Genomic DNA, 13691 nt, shown 5'->3' with positions numbered 1-13691 from the left:
TTGGAAAATGTTACCAATCAACTGAATGTGTCGTTTACCAAAACACTCCATCCCCTGATCATTCTGAGCCATTTACTGTATAATCTTTGTAGGAAGGTTTTGTTTTTCTTAAAAGAGGGGGAATGGTAAGGGAATAGATCTCAAGGGTTAGATCCTTGGCTGTAAAGACCCCCTTGGATTGCTTTTGGCTGTTGGCTGTAGCAACTTGTTTTCTTACAGAGATGAAGCATCTGGTTTTTGTTATCTCAATGATGCTGTCCTGGGAATATTACGATTGCGACGGAAATTTGACCGTATTCTCTATGTGGATTTGGATCTGCACCATGGAGATGGTAAGCCCTTCACTTTCAAAGGTGCTTTACTGCTAGGACAGAAGGTTTTTATCAGTAAAGCTGCTTCTAGGTGACTGGTAAAAGGAGAAATGCCTGTTGCCATTGAAATTTTTCTTTTTTTTTTTTTTTAAAGATTTCATTTATTCGACAGAGATAGAGACAGCCAGCGAGAGAGGGAACGCAAGCAGGGGGAGTGGGAGAGGAAGAAGCAGGCTCATAGTAGAGGAGCCTGACGTGGGGCTCGATCCGATAACGCCGGGGTCACGCCCTGAGCCGAAGGCAAACGCTTAACCGCTGTGCCACCCAGGCGCCCCACCATTGAAATTTTTCTAATTGAGAATTCTGAAGTAGGTAGAAGAGAGATTCTTCTAACTGATATAATTCCTCCTGTGCTGACAAAGGTGCTTTAAAATACCAGGTCCCTGTAATATCCCCTCCCCTCTCTTCCACCAGCAAAGTTCTCCAGCAGAGAACGTTAAGAAGTGGAAATCTTGTCCAGCATGTACTCAGCACTCAGTAACTTCCCTCAGGCCACTTGCATAGGTTCTGAATGAATTCGGCAGTTACAGCTTGTAGTCTTGTTGCTTCTCTTAAGATTGAACGAGTGTATGATGGACTAACACTGAATTTTTCACCAATAGGGATACCAGCTCATGTAGGGATCAGAATCTGTGCCACTTTCTTTGTACTGCCAAAATATTTAGTGCTACGCAAACCCAGGGCACCTCCTCTAACTTTTAACAGCAGCAGAATCTTGATTTGCCTCACACCTTAATGCCCCCTTAGACGATTTCACCGGAAGGATGTTACCCAAGCCCGCCCATGGTGACAGTTACCCACTTACTGTTTCTTTAATAAATCCTGTGCGTGACACATGTTTCCATTGACCTAGGAACACTTATCCAGTAAAATTAATTAAGGATATTCCTTCCTTTCCCCCACACCAGTGATTGCTCCTTCCCTGTTTCCAGGGATTTTTGGAGACAAACTAACATAATCAAGGCATAAGTGAGGAAAAGAATAGTATATGACAGAGGATAGGATCAGCTCTCCTGCCAAAACAGAAAAAGAAGGAAGAAATTGTGGGGGAGACCTCCCCAAAGAGTTCATCTAGATGGATGCTACCATGGAATGGTGACAGAAAATTAAAGGTAACAGAGAAAGGAGTTAAAACACCAACATACTACTTTGAGAACCATGTCCACTGAGTATCTGAATACTCAGCCAATGCAAAACACAGCCTTGCTCAAAAACCTTCGGAGGCTCCTTATTGCCTATAACAAGGGTAACATTTGGCCCATGGCTTGTTTTCATACGGCCAGCAATTTAAGAATTTTTTTTTTTACATTCTTACCAGGTCGTAAAGAAAAAAAGAAGCAATAGAGACCATGTAGGCTTGGCAAAGCCTAAAATATTTGCCATGTAGCCCCTTAGTCGGCTAACCCTTGGCCTATAGCACTGGTTCTCAAACTCGCATATGTAGCATGGTGATCCCGGGAAGCTTCTTTTAAAATGCAGATTCCTGGGCCAGGTCCACCAGATACTCAGATTTAGTAGGTCTGGTTACAGAACACAAGAAGCTACATTTTAGCAACAGTCCAGCTGGTCCACAGGCCACACTTTAAAAAAGCAGCGCTCTTCAAGGTAAAGTCCACGCTCTTTGCCCTGTCTCTTGAGGCCTGACTGAAAGAGACCTTGCCTCCTCTCTCCAGTCTTCTAGCTCACTACCTGCTGTCCAGGCTACTTGACTCAGTGATCCCCAGACACTCTCAGTGCTCTGACCACCACCCCCCCCCCGAGATTTACATTACTCTTTCCTAACTTAGTTTTGCTTTTTCCTCCAAGTTCTACCCAGGAGCTCAAGTTCCAACAGTAGCACATTTGCCCTGACCACTCCAGTCCAAGTGTTCTCTCCCCTCCTCAAGTCCTGTATTGTTTATATCGCTGATGCTATTTAATTATATATTGTCTTGTATTGTTAGTTAAATCTTTAATGTGTCTATGTCTTCTCCTCCCGTAGAAACTTTCAGTTCCTCCAGAGCAGAGATCAAGTTGTTTACTTCTTTCTGTCCTGCACAATGGCTTGAACAAACAGAACTATGCATATAGCAGTGGTTCAGTAAAATATTTGTTGAATGAATGAATGATTATGAAATTCAAACTATTAGTATCAGAGCTCAAGAATAGAATCAACTCTATTGAACCACGTAAGAATGAAATGACTGTCACCTGAAACCGTTCTTTCCATTTGCAATGTTATTTCTACACCATTTAGAGTTTCCTGTTTTAGCCAACTTTTATGGTGTGTTTCATTTCAGTTTATTTCCCCTCTTCAGCACCTCCCTTCCAGTGACCTCTGCCCTGCCTCCAAACTCTTACACATTTGGTTTATTTTAAATCTCCCATGATTCCATAACTAGCATCCTGTGGTGGCTTCACCAGCACTCTTAGCCTGTCCTCACTTTCTTTCACCTTCTTTTGTTTACCTAACCACTGTTCTCTTTCACACCAAGCCCCATACCCTCCACCTATCTGTCTATGTCCTTTTTTTAAAGTATGATTTGCTAACAATACCTAATAGCATTTCCCAGGAGAGGAGATACAAATAGCTACTAAACATACGAAAAGGTCCTCAACACTCTAACACTCAGAGAAACTAAACAAGATCCTTTTTTCTGCCTAAGTTTGAAAGGAGTAATAACACCCATTGCTAGTCAGTGTGTGAGAAAATGGGAACCCTCATACACCACCGATAGAAGGATAAATTGGTATCACCTTTCTGGATCAAGAAATAATCAGAATTTTTATGAATTGTCCTTGTTTATACTTCAGTTTCTAAGTTAACATGCAATTTTAATATATTTTGTTTTGTTTTATTTTGTTTACTTAATGCCTTGTGCCTGGAGCCTTTAACTGGTTTTAACTGCCTCCCTAGGGCAAAACATAAGGCTTGGGAAATTCAAACATACCTGTGATACACAAATACAGTTAATATTTTTCTAAGGTCTCTTTTGGCCTCTAATGAAGACTGAAAGCATTAAGTAAACACAGAGACAGTTTCTTTATTTGAAGTATAAAAGAGGATAGTACATGACTTTGCTAATAGTCCTTCCATTTTATAAATGGACTATCTAAATATAGTATGAAGATATGTGCTTCTGGGAGGAAAGGTGTGGAGGTGGGCAGTGCATTTATCTCAAATAAGTAGTGGCTTGTAACAGTTCCATCTTCCATCTCCCAGCCTCTATTCATTTACTGCCTCCATTTAAATGGAAAGGAGACTCATTTCTAGAAAAGCACCCCCCTCACCCGCCCAGCCATCTTTCTTCAAAGCTTTAAAACTTTATTATAAAGGTACTATTAAGGGATGAGCCAGGACTGTTAGCCTTCCATGTTTTGGCAAGAAAGATGTACTCTAAGCTGCTTAGACTTTGGGTGAACTGCATTTATAACCCAATCTGTATCATAGAGAAGCATTTTATAATTAGGTTTTCACTACATAATGCCTAATGTTTGTATTGGTTGTATTTTTCAAAGGATTGCCACATTGTACTCCTTTGAAAAAAAATCCCAAGAATTTAACGTTCTAGAACCACTGAAACAAAACAAAACCTAAAACTTCCAAGATGGTGCCAGTTCCCTATACTCAGCTGTATTGATAATGCTTTGATTCTGAGCTCGAGCCCTACACACCTTTTAGAAGAGGTTGTCTAAGGGAGCCTGGACATCCCGTTGCTTGGAAGCGGCAAGTGCAATTATAGCTTGCTGTGCATCTGAAAAGGAACCCCAAGACTTCAGTTGGCGCCAGAGCTCTGCCTCATCCTGTAACAGCAGAAATCAAAGACTGGAGGGTCTTGTTCCCTTTGTTCCTCAGCTCGTTAGCGTTACTACTGCTAGCCTCTCTCTTACTTCCCACAGCTGCTTCCTAGCATTTCAGTTGTTGCAAACAGGAGTTGCATATATAAAGTGATTCTTCTTCTGTTTTTCCCCCCCACCCTGGTAGGTGTAGAAGATGCCTTCAGTTTCACCTCCAAAGTCATGACAGTGTCCCTGCACAAATTCTCCCCGGGATTTTTCCCAGGCAAGTAATCTGTGTGCTCGGTATTACGTTTGAAGAAGAAATGCTGTGGCTCTTCTCTACATCCTTGTGTTTCATATTTGGAAAGTTCCACTGTTGGTACTTTATCAGTGCTACCCTATGCAAAATTTTAACACAGGTCGTTTCAGGCAACAATGATAGGAGGAGTGTCATACTTTTTCCAGATGACTTTTATGGACTGTCAACAGACAGCTCACTTACACTTACTGTCCTATCAAGATACCCTGTGTAACCCCTAACATCCTGATAAGTGCAATGATACACTAATATTATATCAATCCAAGACATATGGAAAGCTAAGCAAAGGAGTTCATCTTTTTCTGGGTTTTTTAATTTGATCTAGCCAAGTGGAAACTAAGGTTTTTCCATTTTCTTATGGTTTTCCTCTTTCCCCAACATTGTTTACAACAGTTACTTCTCTATATTATTTTTCTTAATTTCATTCCCTCAGAATTCATCACTCATCCAGGACCGTTCTACTTACCTTTTACTGTTCTGAGCTCCTATCAGAGAATCCTTCAACTTTTGTAATGCTCATGTTCTTAGAACTGTTCCTGGTGCTCCTCTCTTTCACAGGAACAGGTGACGTGTCTGATGTTGGCCTAGGGAAGGGACGGTACTACAGTGTAAATGTGCCCATTCAGGACGGCATACAGGATGAGAAGTATTACCACATCTGTGAAAGGTATGGCAGTAACACTGGGCCAGTAACAAGTGGCTTGCATTTCTGTAGGATGTAGGCGCTCCCAATCTTACAGATTTCTCGTGTTCAAGGAACAATTCGGAGGGAAAAAAAAAAAAGAGCCACTGTCTGCCTATGTAGCTTTTGTACACTGCTCATTATACTTAATTGATCAGGTTGCCATCCCTTGTTTAGGAGAGCTGAGTGTTTGGAACAGAGCCACACTCTTGGTTTGATCTTACCTGCTGCCCATCTGATTAAGGTCATCCCAAGAGCAGGGCTTCTGAGCTGGCCTGGGTTATCCCTTGTCGGCTACTTTCTTAGCTAAAACCTGCATGTATGTCATTTCATTAGCCTGGAAGGGTTCATTTCCGTTTCCCATTATGGAGATCTGCTTTCATTTGCTGGTGTGAATATTGCAAAGTTCTTCATTATGAGTTCTTGAGTTCCGTCCTTTGTGTTACAATTGGGGTCAGAAATCTGTTCTTTTTACACTGTGGTTAAGGATCAGATTACAGCCACTTGTAGGAAGACAGTTTGGTGCCAACATGTAGACCATTGGGGCTGAAAAGCCCTACAGAACGGGGCCGGGGGGTGGGGCGGTAAACACGTATTCATAAAAATTGCAATTGGTCAGGTACAAATTCACTGCTGACATTGGCAGTAGAGAAAGTCCGTTCGACTAGAAGTCAGCAAGTCAACATTTCTTAAGGTAAGTAATGGGGATGGAGGTGATTTTGATCCCTACCCCACTCAGCTCAGATTTCTCCCATCCTCTGGTGGAAACTGGGGCTTCCCAAAGGAGCCCACACTGGCCACCCTCACCGGCAGTTGTATAAACAAAGCAGAAGTATTAAAAAATAAAAACTTCATGCTTCAAAGGTAACTCTTAGCTCAAGAGATTTGGCAAGCCAAGTCATCAGGCAGCGGCTCTAGCCTCTTCATGATTTTGATCATGTCCCCTGGCTGCCTCTGTATTGTCAGACTGAAAAGGCCTTTATTTTTGGAGCCTGCCATTGATGGTTTTAATTGCCTTTCTTTGTTCCCCTCAGGCTCTGTTCTGTCCTTCTTGAGATGTGCAGATCAGAGCTCCTTATGTAACTCTACCAATGGAGATATCCTGTGGTTCGGTGTAAAAGGAGAATTATTTTGTTTTTCTTTTAATCCCCTTCTTGAGAGTGCTCAACATTTTGCTGTCTTTTTTTTTTTTTTTTTTTTTTTTTTTTTACCACAGCAAGAAACTCGGTTTTTCTCTTCAGTGCTCTGTCCACAGGATTTCCTAGAGCTTGCTTTTTCCTGGGCCTTAATTGAAAAGTCAGCACCCATCATCCTGCAGGGAGAGTTTGTAGTATCTGGCCTTCCCTAAATAGATTACCTTATACATGCCCCTGTTGAAACCCATCTGCCAATCATAAAACCTCTTGAGATCTACCTTTATCCTCCCATCAATTTGACATTTCACTGCCTAGAAAAGCTGAGTATTATCTGCAGACCTGGGGAGTGCCTCCTCCCAGGGAAATCTACTACTCACCCTCCTTCTGTAAGAATAATGTCTCTTTCTCCCTTATATATATTTTTTCTCTCCCTAAACCAGTTCCTACTACAAGACAAAAACAAATTTTTAATCCCATAGTAATTCCTGTTTCAATATAGCCTCAATATCAGACTTAATTAGAAGCATTTAAAAAGTGAATTTAGGGGCGCCTGGGTGGCTCAGATGGTTGGGTGTCTGCCTTCGGCTCCAGTCATGATCCCAGGGTCCTGGGAGCGAGTCGCCTATGAGGCTCCCTGTTCCGCGGGGAGCCTGCTTCTCCCTCTCCCTGTGCCATTCTCTCTGCTTGTGCTCTCTGGCTTTGTCTCTATCAAATAAATGAATAAAATATTTTTAAAATAATAAATAAAAGTGAATTTAGCCCCAAAGAAAAGATCCACGGAAGATCACATATGATTTCCCTTTATAGAAACCACGTTGCCGCCCCCGCCCCAGCGTACAGGAGGCCAGCACCGACTACAGATTCTTCCAGCTTGCTTACTAAAGTGCCAGACACTCATCACCTCTTAGTTCCCAGGGCCCCCTTTGCCTCGTGGAGGCACACCGCCAATCAACACACTGATCGTCCAGAACAACAGGTTCCGGGTTTTCATTAGAGGTGCAATAATTGTCCCCTTTGATTTCTTTCAGAAGTCCAGTCTGGTCAGGGTGATACAGGAAGGCACCTCTGATTCCAAGGGTGCCAGGAAGGCTTCCTGACCCAAACATCTCTCCCATCCGTTGCCTGAAATTCCTTTAGCAGGAAATACACTTTTATTCTGCAATAAGAAATAGGCCTTAAAATGGAATTTTGCCACAACCCCTCTTCCTAACCTTCACTCTGCCAGAGATGTATGCTTTCTCGATAGCAGATTTTGAAAGGGTTAGAGCACGAGCACCCTGAGCGTTCAGACGAGCAGGAATTGGGTTAGTGGAGCAGTAGAGGGAAAGAGGCACAAAAAACCAAAACAATCTTTGCCCAACTAAGTGGTTTTGCAGAGGTTCAGCCGTGGTAACTATATCACTTAGTTCCAGTCATGTTTTTGACTACTCGTAGTTTGTTGCTGAGAAGCAGAGTCTCTTGCCCATTTTCCATTATGACCTCTGACCCATCTGCATACCTCAAAACATATAGTCAACATAGGAATGGCTTACTCATGTAAAAAAAAGTCATTCAGTGTGTGTGCTATGTCCTTTTAATCCTTTATGTTCTATGAGCCCACTGATTTTCTGGCTCACTCCTTACCTGCGATAAATAAAAGATCTCTTATGGCTGGTTCACTTAAAAGATGCTCTAATTTTCGTTTGCCACTCAGTTTCTAGTTTGCTTCTGAACTGCCTCTCCCTGCTGGATTCATGAGTCCTTTTTCTTTTCCTATCCTTTTTTCCTGTATGGCTTTTTCCTCCGCTATAGCCTTTTTGACTTTGCCAGCTAGTCCGACTTAATGATTTCATCTTAAGGTTGAGCACACCCTCTTTTTTTTTTTTAAGATTTTATTTATTTGAGAGAGAAAGGGAGAAAATACAAGTGGGAGGAGGGGCAGAGGGAGAGAGAAAAGCAGATTCCCTGCTGAGCAGGGAGCCCCGCCGTGGGGCTCAATCCCAGGACCCGGGGATGATGACCTGAGCCGAAAGCACACACTTCACCCACTGAGCCACCCAGGCGTCCCGAGCACACCCTCTTAATTAAAAAAAGTGTGGGGGGGGGCTTAGGGTTTCTTTCTTTTTTTTTTTTTTAATAGACTAGATAAGGAATCTACATGGACATTTTCAATACCAAAAGACCTTGGGTTCCATCTTATGTAAAAGATCATTTCAGTCAGAGATTCCTAAGTCATTCAATACTCATTTGGAAGGGCAAGGATCACTGATTCCCAAAAGCTTCCCATAATTTTCACGGGAGCTACTAGAGTTGGTATTATAAGTTAGAACGCTGTTTAAACTAGCATAAAGGAATATCAACATTGTTCTCGTAAGCACGACCTCCTCCTTCACATAGAGGCTGTGGGCCCGCCTTCAAATAGAGAGATGATGGTTATGTTCTCGATTTACATGAAAGCCCACTCCCCCTCCTTGGCCACATGCACACATACACACAGAGTTTGATGGGAGAAGAAGACTGTTTTGCCAAAGGGAGGGTTTTGCTGGTTTCCAGGCTACGTCATCTGAAAGAGGAAATACTGCTCTGCCTATGTTTAACTTGTTCTCGCTCTCCAACTGTATCTGAATGCAATGTGAGATAGTCTCAATAATGTTAAAGCTATTACCTGAAACACTGCGTTGATGACTTTGGGAGCATTTATAGTTAAAGACTATGGGACAGAAGGACAATGACACATACTTCCTTGCTGTGGGTTCAAGAGAGGTTTTGATAAATAGTAGGGTACTGCTCTGAAATCTCAAATCTTGCAAAATCACCGAAACTACTTGTGAACTGTGAACTGTTATGACATATGTGTAGTTTGAAGAAGAAATTCAGGGTTGTACTTAAACTTCTTAGTTTTTATTCTACATATCATTTTATAGCCCTAACAGCCACAAAACAGCCTTTACTAAATACCCAATTAGTATATACCTCATAGGAAAGATATATATATGTAGTGTGTATGGATACAAAATATATTGAAGTTGACAGTTCAACATTTTGGAAAAAAACACCCTCACATTTTATTAAGAATATTCAACTATTGGGGCGCCTGGGTGGCACAGCAGTTAAGCGTCTGTCTGCCTTCGGCTCAGGGCGTGATCCCGGCGTTGTGGGATCGAGCCCCACATCAGGCTCCTCTGCTGTGAGCCTGCTTCTTCCTCTCCCACTCCCCCTGCTTGTGTTCCCTCTCTCGTTGGCTGTCTCTGTCTCTGTCAAATAAATAAATAAAATCTTTAAAAAAAAAAGAATATTCAACTATTAACTTGGTAAGATAATTAAATACAGACACTGCATAAATATTTCACTGAAAGAAAAACACATTGTTAAACAAACTTCACAATGAAGAGGACTAATGAAGGGCTCTGTGAAACAGGACTTTTCAGGCAATAGCAGTCTTTATATCCACATATGCAAAACTGCTAGTAAGAGCTATCCACCCAACCAAGGAAATAATCTTATTCTGCTGAACTACGGTTCCTAATAGTGGTTTACTAAAGTAAAAACCTGCCTGTATTTGGTCCTTGGCCTGTTTGCCTTGAGTCCTATGGCTTATATTGTATAGCTCAAAATTGAAAGAAACCTTTCTTCCCCCTCAAAGACCACTGACCTAAAGAAAAATTTAAAGATCCCAGAAGTGAAAAAAAAAGCTTACTATTTTTGCCTCCTTTCTTTTATGAGAGTATTATTATACTACGCTATTGTAAATAATTTTTTATAGCTCTTCAACTGCTAAATTCAGATGTTAATTCTGTGCATGGGGCAGAGTAGACTACCCAGAAAGAACTTTTTCTCTAGGATGACAGTAAGCTTCTTACAGGAATAGCTCACTGAAGCCTAAGTGTTTATTCCTTTGGGGAATTCCTTTTATCCATCTATACTGAGCTCCACTGCTGTCCGGCAAGGAAGAGAAAAAAGCATCACTAGTACTTAATATAACGTCTCAGTAGTATATGTTTTTTGTGTGAACCAAAATTCACTTCTCTGAAGCCACTCTGACCTTCCTACAAAAGAACTGAGCACCTCAAGTCACCCAGAAGATTTTTTAAACGTTAACAAAAATGAAGTGGGGGAGCTACCTTGCAAGTAGGGGATTTGTGTATCTTTAAGTATAATAACATTGTTTTATCCATTCACTCAGCAAATACTTATTGAGCATCTGCTTTATGCCAGCACTGTATCTAGACACTGACAGTGGTAAAGAAGATGGATTAGGCTCCCACCCTGGGGCTTAGCTCCGAGGGAGCACTTGCCTGTATCAGGAATTGCACAAAACGTTTATTTGATCCTTCTCATTTGATCCTTATAGCAAAAATAAAATCTACAGTGCCTACAAAGGTAGGTATTCTGATTCCCATCTTACAAATGAGAAAACTAGAGCTTAGAAAAATTGATTTGCTTCAGGTCACACACCTCGTAAGTGGTGAAGCCAGAGTTTAAATCCACATCTGCCTTCCTGTTAACCATCAGCTACCATGTCCCCAAAGTGTCGCTTAGAAGTATGAATTTTTTTCACAAGGAAAAAATAGCATCCCCAAGACTTCTTGGAAAATTTTATCTCAGGGGGTTACAGAAAACCCTTTACAAAAGATACCATTTCAGTTTATGCATATGAGCCACAGGATTTATAGTATACATAATTCGTCATGTTTATGTTCGTGAAGAGTGCAAATTGGGTTTTTGGGGGGAACATGGAATTTCCTAATCCTGAGGAATTCATTTGTAGTTTTATGGATAGAAAATAAGAGTACTATTCCCAGATTTTACTTCTTGGGTTTTAAATTCCTAATTAGAGTTTGGAAACATGGAGATTCTGTAAATCTGCTCTTTCCTTTATTTTCAATGGAGAAAATCCTGACTTTCTGCTTTAGAAAGTAAGTAGTGTCCCATGTCATTTTATAGAGGTCTTCCCATGGAATTACACCCATTCCATGTGTGTTTTCTTAGATTGGTACTGCTAAAGATTTTTGACATGACGCATTTTTGCAACTGTAGGCATAATTTACATCATCTCTTGGTCCTGGCAGAAGGCTGCATCTACCTGTAGGATAGAGATTCTTCATGCATGCTATAAGCTGTTCATCCAATACCAGTGGAATAAAATGAGAACCAAGGGACATCACTAAAGGACATTTAAGTGAAATGTTTCCATTCACTATTGACTTTTAATGTTAATGTTTAAAGAAGAGATGTTTTAATGATAATAGGTTTTTCTTTCATTGTAACGATAAATCATCTAGAATTTATTTTCCACTTGGGACTCCAAACTCCTTATCATTCAATTTTACAATCAGGTAGATAGCTCCTCAGTGAAAGAGAGCCCAACAATTTAGGCCTACTGCTCTGGGCTTGGTGAGGTGGCAAAAGCAATACAAGTGCATGTTCACACATAAATATTTTAAGCAGTACAAATACGTTGAAATTCTCTTTCAATTGATGAGAAGGGAAGAATCCTCTAGTAATATGCATTTAAGGACAAATATTCAGATAGCCTTACTTACATTTTTATCACAATCTGAGAGCTGGTAAGAATTCTTTACAAAATTTTTCTCCGCTCAGAGCTACACCACCCTGATCATTCCTAGCTCACTTTGGCCCAGTGATAAAGGCAAGAGAATCTGCTAATTCATTTTCTAAGCATGACACTTTGAACTGAGCCCTCCCTAAGTAAGATACTTGTATTAAATGCTTTTGTTCTATACGGTAAACTTCTATCCTGCCTGTACGGTAACTTCTATCCTGCCTGTACATGGTATGGCAGATGTAAAATTGTCTATTGTTTCTGGAAGATGGATGACTCAGACACTAATTAAATTCGCTGTTAATGTTAGCCATGGGTGAAAATGAGGCCAAAATGGGCCATTCATTTATTTTTCCTAGTTTGATGTGTCTTTTAAAATATTGCATGCAAAAGATACTAAGTGCCTATGAATATAGGATAATTTGGAGGGAGGATACTGAGCTCAATTATCTAAATTGTCCTGCACCCTCCATCAGTGAACTCACCCTGCCTATACCCGGTACTTAGTTAGGGTTGCAGTGGAGAACTGTTTCTCTCCCTCTCTGAACCTTTGAGCTTTAAATCTAGGTGGTTAGAGGTGCCTGGGTGGCTCAGTCAGTTAAACGTCTGCCTTCAGCTCAGGTCATGATCTCAGGGTCCTGGGATCGAGTCCCACATTGGGCTCGCTGCTCAGCAGGGAGCCTGCTTCTCCCCCTGCTTGTGCATACTCGCTCTCTCAGACAAATAAATAAATAAAGTCTTTTAAAAAATAAATATAAATCAGTCAATCAATCAATCAATCCAGGTGGTTCAAGGGACAGTTCTTACATTCTCCTCTCCCTCTTGGCCAGTGTCTTTCATGACCAGAAGTTCTTAAACTCTTGCACCAAGTAGCCCTGACACCGTGCCAGCCCCCGACTCTAGCCAACAGTCTTCACAGGCGATACTTTTTTCATTTAAGTCCAGGAGGCCAGTCTCCTGGAATTCTGTGGATTTGTTCTGTCAGTCCGGTGTGCACCTTTTCTTCTCTCTTCTTAGAGCTGAATGATCTGTACCCCCTGAAGAAAGTGACCTGATTCTTCCACAGCAGTTTAATAGGTTCTGATGCTAGAACATGTTCTGCAACGACCCAGAGACAGGAAGATCATGCTCATAAATGGAAATCTTGAGAATTATCCCCTTTCATGCAGGCTCCTCTGAAAAGCATTCTAAAATTGACAATATCTGTGCTTGATGGAACGTTCTGACATCATACTCCTATTACTCCTCTCAGCTGCTGTCCACCATGTACCCTCCACCCCCATGCTAATTCTCCCCCCTCCGATGTTCTCATATCACTGCTCTGTCCCTTCAGTCTAGCCTAGAAAAACTACCCTTTGGGCTTTGCTTTCACATGTTATAGCTTTGAATGACCACGCCTGACACTGTTGTTCACCCGGCAGCTGCCAGCACTGGTGAGCTGCCCCATTGTGTCCTGTCGACGTGGACTGTACAGAGATTAAGTTAAATCTGGTGTCCCCCATCTGACCAAGAGGCCCGATGCTAAGTTGGGCTGAGAGTTCTGCTCTCTGTGTGCTGTTACCCACTGCACTATCAGGAAAGAGGCATACGCATTGGTCCTTAAGGAAGGACCAAAGAACAGACTCCTCAGAAAAAGCCACACTGAATAAACAGCTATCGAGTTAACTAGTGAAAGGGTACATATGTGTGCCAGGCGCTAAAGGCACCGTGTTGACCTAGAGACCACGCAAGTGCAGCTGAGGAGTGAGCCAGAGGGAGAGGGGTTTTTGTGTGCCCACTGTAAGCCGAAGAGTCCTGAAGAGAAAGGTAAGGGATGTAGCAGTAGGGGTGGGGGGACATCTTAACTATATTAGGAATGAAAGTAGAAAAATATCTATCCTAT

At 41.6% G+C, this 13691-nt stretch overlaps 1 protein-coding gene across 8 annotated transcripts in view; it reads left to right on the top strand.

Moving 5' to 3' along the window:
* Positions 1-13691, top strand: part of HDAC8 (histone deacetylase 8) — a 210473-nt gene that overhangs the window by 60274 nt on the left and 136508 nt on the right. For 6 of the 8 annotated variants that reach the window (XR_004622423.1, XR_004622424.1, XM_034649627.1 and 3 more), the window contains exons 5-7: positions 220-332; positions 4336-4413; positions 5008-5116. The exons of 1 other annotated variant lie outside the window; for it this stretch is intronic. Coding sequence is in view for 5 of the 7 variants with exons in the window: in XM_034649627.1 (XP_034505518.1) it covers positions 220-332; positions 4336-4413; positions 5008-5116 (300 nt within the window). In the remaining 2 variants the exon portion in view is untranslated. The remainder of the gene's footprint in view (positions 1-219; positions 333-4335; positions 4414-5007; positions 5117-13691) is intronic. One more of the 8 variants, XM_034649628.1, reaches the window with a different exon arrangement.

The sequence above is a fragment of the Ailuropoda melanoleuca genome, chromosome X, assembly GCF_002007445.2.
Source record: "Ailuropoda melanoleuca isolate Jingjing chromosome X, ASM200744v2, whole genome shotgun sequence".
Classification (NCBI taxonomy): domain Eukaryota; kingdom Metazoa; phylum Chordata; class Mammalia; order Carnivora; family Ursidae; genus Ailuropoda; species Ailuropoda melanoleuca.
This window is presented reverse-complemented; position numbering and strand designations above follow the sequence as displayed.